Source organism: Triticum aestivum, chromosome 3D (genome assembly GCF_018294505.1).
Source record: "Triticum aestivum cultivar Chinese Spring chromosome 3D, IWGSC CS RefSeq v2.1, whole genome shotgun sequence".
NCBI classification, from domain to species: domain Eukaryota; kingdom Viridiplantae; phylum Streptophyta; class Magnoliopsida; order Poales; family Poaceae; genus Triticum; species Triticum aestivum.
The window spans coordinates 495,904,455-495,909,101 of record NC_057802.1 but is presented as its reverse complement, the minus strand read 5'-3'; the positions used below and the strand labels follow the sequence as shown (position 1 = coordinate 495,909,101).

The following is a 4,647-nucleotide window of genomic DNA, read 5'->3' as shown; positions in this document are numbered from 1 at the left end:
TACATGGCAATATTAGGGACCACAGAGAAAGATGTATAAAACATTTAGATTAAGTTAACCAACTGTGTGCCATCGGCGTAAATGCAGGGAATCGCCCAGCAGAGAGACACCAAAGAGCACTCCAACACGAAGACCACCGAAGAAGAACACAAACCCATAGTCGACCCCAAGCCGGTCACGCCACCACCATCATCATCCACACTCCACCACTAATGTCACGAGCCGACGGTTACAACCAATAGTCATGTTCTCCAAGACGATGCCTCACGAGCGGGTAGTGACATAGATGATGTCATGGTTTGCCCGATGTAGTAAAACTAGATCTTGGGCTTTCGCCCACAGACACCAGGCTCGAAGGATTTGGGTGGACCGAACTCCTCAGCAACGTCTCAGGGAGGAAAACGACATGAAAGACGTCGCCATCATCAGCACAACCGAAGTGTATGCAAGGATTTCACCTGGAGCCAGACACGAAGGCCTCGCCTCAAAATCCAAAGACCCGGGTCACCTACGGCCACCGCAACAGGCTAAGGATGGCAATTTTACCCATGGGTACGGGTACCCGCGGATACCGTACCCGCACAGGTAGGGTATGGGCACAATTTTATACCCATGGGTAGTACTCATACCCTACCCGTTAAGTCATGGGTAGGGCACGGGTATAGCCTTTTACCCATGGATATACCCATACCCTACCCGTTTATGCTGACATGTGAACCTTACCCATAATTCACTATGTTGAAGTTGTGTCGTGAGCTTGTGAACCTTTGTTAAAGTTGTCACCAATTGTCAATTTCAGTTGACATAATTGTCATGTACCCATCTATCTATTATTGAGTTGAGATCAATGTTTGTATGTCAAATTTGCTATAGATGAATGTAAAATTGCGAATAAATTGTGTACTATTTGATCTACCCGTTAGGTACCCAATGCCCAATGGATATGGGTACCAGTCGGGTATGGGTACGGGTAAAGTTTCATACCCATGGGTACGGGTATGGGTATAATTTTATACCCATTGACTACACGGGTATGGGTATGGTATTGCTCTATCCGCCCCATACCCTACCCATTGCCATCCTTACAGCAGGCCATAGCCAGACACGGAGGGGAGAGGAGCACCCTCACGCCGAGCCATACCGCCGTCACGCCACCACAGCGAGATCCGCGCGCAACAGGGGCTCCCGTGCGGAAGAATCTGAGCCGGCTGGGTGGTTTCCATATTATAAGTTGTTTTGTGCACGCGTGTGTTGGTGCAGTTCATGTCCGTCTCGGCTGGAAGTTAAGAGTCCGGTTCATGTTCGCGTGTACTTATATACATATACACGGCAGGATGTGAATCAACCAATGGTGAGAACAGAGGCAAATAGGACAAGTCGAAAAGCTCTTGCGACTTCGCCGGAGTTCCAGCTTCTGCTCTCCTGCGTCCTGTTTTCTTCGTGAACTCTGACGAATCGAACAGGAGCGTGGATCAATCGACTTCCCGCGACTTGGACGCACGACGGCACGAGCGTTTAGCACCGACGACGACTTCACCCACCACATAGCCCAGTTCAGATTTCAGTTATATTTTGCGCCCATCCGCCATGTCATTTGCTGGCGTGTCTATTATCAACTACAGTGACGCCACCGGCTACTCAATCGAAGTCTCCGCGGCCAGCGGGTACCACCTGCTTGTTGTTAGAGGCTACTCGCGTACGAAATACTATGCATCTACCGGCACGGTGATCCGGTCTCTCCCGTTCAAGGTAGGGGGGCATCGCTGGTGCATCCAGTACTTCCCTGAAGGCAACGCGGCCGAGTGTTCCGGCTCGGTCTCCTTCTTCCTCGCCCTTCTCGATGAGAATGTCACCGAGCCTCTCAAGGTGCAGTACGATTTCAGCTTCGTCGACGAGCTTGAGAAGCAGGATCCAGCATATATCCGTGCAAACGAGCCGCACGGTTTCTCCAGCTCACACCCATGTTGGGGTTAAGATGGTCTCATCAAAAGAGACGCGCTTGAGAAATCGAAGCATCTAAACAAGGATTGTTTCACCATCCTATGCGACCTTGTCGTTGCCACCACGGTTGATCTCTCCATCAAGGTACCACCTTCGACCATACATCAGCATATCAACGACCTCCTCCTGTCCAAGGAAGGCACTGACGTGACATTCAATGTTGGCGGCGAGACGTTCGTCGCCCACCGGTGCGTGCTCGCGGCTCATTCTACTGTCTTCAAGGCAGAGCTCTTTGGCCCCGTGAACGAAGGCACGGTAGCAAGCATTGTGCAAATACAAGACATGGAAGCAAAAGTGTTTAGGGCCTTGCTTAGCTTTGTTTACACCGACTTGCTGCCCGATATGGAGATAGACATGGGGGAGGAGAAAAAGGGTGGCGACGAAGCATTATGGTTGCAACACTTGCTTGCGGCGGCAGATAAATATGATCTCCAAAGACTGAAGATACTATGTGAAGAAAAGCTATGCAAACACATAGACGTGAAGTCAGTGAAAACTATTTCTACTCTAGCTGGGCGGCACAACTGTTGTGGATTCAAAGAGGTGTGCCTTGAATTCCTCAAGGCTCCTGCTAATTTGAAAGAAATAACAACAGCTGACGTCTTCGATGATATAATTAGGACATGCCCCTTTCTTTTAAAGTAGCTCATCGGCAAGTTTGCTTCCTAAAATCGACAAAAACGGTTAGTTCCTTGAGATCTATGAGTCTAGGTCGAACCCTTACTCTCTTTCCACCATTCGATGTATTGCATGCATGTTGTGTGACCAATTTTTCTTGCATGCATGTGTGCATACTTTCTAGATTCGGGACTTGAACCATCTTGTTCACTTTCTTTCTTTCTTTCAGACGGCAAATCAGGTGAAGGCGATGGCTTGGACAATGTAGCTACATAATGCCCCTCCGTTCTTCAAAATATCAGTGCCAAAATTGCTTCCCTTAAGGATTACTAGTAATGGTTTGTGCTTGTATTAGTTTCCGTCCATAGTTTTAGAACATGTCCTCAATTTGCTAAATTTGAACCACCATTCCATGTACAAAGTACAATTATGAAGATTTATAGTTTGTGGTCCAATATGGATCCACCAAACTAATTGTGAAAATATTTGATATTTTTAGAGGAAAAGCTGTCAGGACCCCGATTCCAAGTCACATCGATCTAGCCGGTAACACCTCATATCACTTTGCGGCCTCACGCACGGTATTCCCACGGGTGTCGCCTTACCATGGCCCGGGACCGTTTGCGCCTTTTGGCTCACGTATATGATAGTGTCGCTAGCATCCATATGACAGAGAACCTGGGCCGACATGACTAGTCGTGAACCCAAAGTGGCACTAACTTATGGGGACAGGCATACATGAATCAACATCGAGCATGTCGGTCAGCAGCGTGCGAATCCGGGCTGTAGCACTAGGCTAACAGGACTCCGGTGAACCGGGCTGTAGCAGGCTAGGCAGGACTCCGGATGTCACCGCGTGACATTTCCCCGAAGGGACAGACACAGGAACGAAGTGAAGCACATGCCGGCCAGTCAAGTGTTCCGAAGCAGTAGTGCTGGGTTAGCAGGACTCCAGTGAACCGGGCTGTAGCGGACTACTATGGCTCATGGAAGCACAAGACTACATTTCCCCATAAGAGAGGCTACCAAGGATAAACAACTAGGTTGTCGGATCCCACACATACCAAGCATTTCAATCATACACACAATATGCTCGATATGTATAAATACAACATGGCATCACAACATAACTCTACGACTCAAGTATTTATTCATTAGGCTCCGAGGAGCGAGATATTACAAACATGGGTCTCATGACCCAACAATCAGAGCATACAAGTCAAAGCACATGCGGAAGCTTAACATGTCTCAGTATAGGCATCTACAAATGAAAAAGGCTGAGAAGCCTAACTATCTACCAGATCCTGCCGAGGGCACAAGATCGTAGCTGAGGTAACAAGCTAAACGTCGTAGTCCATGCGGAACTACTAGCGAGACTGAAATCTCTCTACAAAAACATAAATTAAGCAAACGTGAGTACAAATGTACCCAGCAAGACTTAAATCAGAGCTAGCTACATATGCATCGGTATCAACAAAGGGGGTGGTGGAGTTTATCTACAGCAAGCCAGCTTTGACTCAGTGGCTATCCTGAACTACGACTTCAAGTAACTCTTTTGAGGTGGCGCACACGAGTCCACATATTCACCATTTCAATACACCACTATGGATCCGCTCCCGTCTCCCTACGAGAACGCCATCCATAGCACTCACGCTTATCTTGCGCATTTTAGAGTATCCACTTTCACTTGTCTATGAACTGTTATAGGCAACCGAGAAGTCCTTTACCGCGGACACGGCTATTCGAATAGATGATGTTAACCCTGCAGGGGTGTACTTCTTCACACACGCTCTCGCCACTTACCGCCATGTACACGTCATGTATCTCGGCAACCTTCAAGCGGAAGCCTGGCGAGGGTGTCGGCCACGGCCTACCTAAACACTCAAGTCTCTAGTCTAGGTTTATCGCCTATTCTGGTTCCATCCGCAGGGAGTCCGGCCGAAGTTTCCACATACGGCCCCGAACGATGTGAGCAGGGTTCCCGAGACACCAAACGGGCGCCCGGTACACCGTGCCACGTGCCTACCG

The 4,647-nt window shown here is 48.7% G+C and overlaps 1 protein-coding gene across 1 annotated transcript; it reads left to right on the top strand.

Moving 5' to 3' along the window:
* Nucleotides 1–1,587: 1,587 nt before the first annotated feature.
* LOC123075060 (BTB/POZ and MATH domain-containing protein 3-like) lies at nt 1,588–3,946 on the top strand. The gene is made up of 4 exons (XM_044497744.1): nt 1,588–1,942; nt 1,976–2,544; nt 3,119–3,165; nt 3,778–3,946. Exons 1-4 carry the CDS (start codon nt 1,588–1,590, stop codon nt 3,944–3,946), a joined length of 1,140 nt encoding a protein of 379 aa, XP_044353679.1.
* Nucleotides 3,947–4,647: the final 701 nt, after the last annotated feature.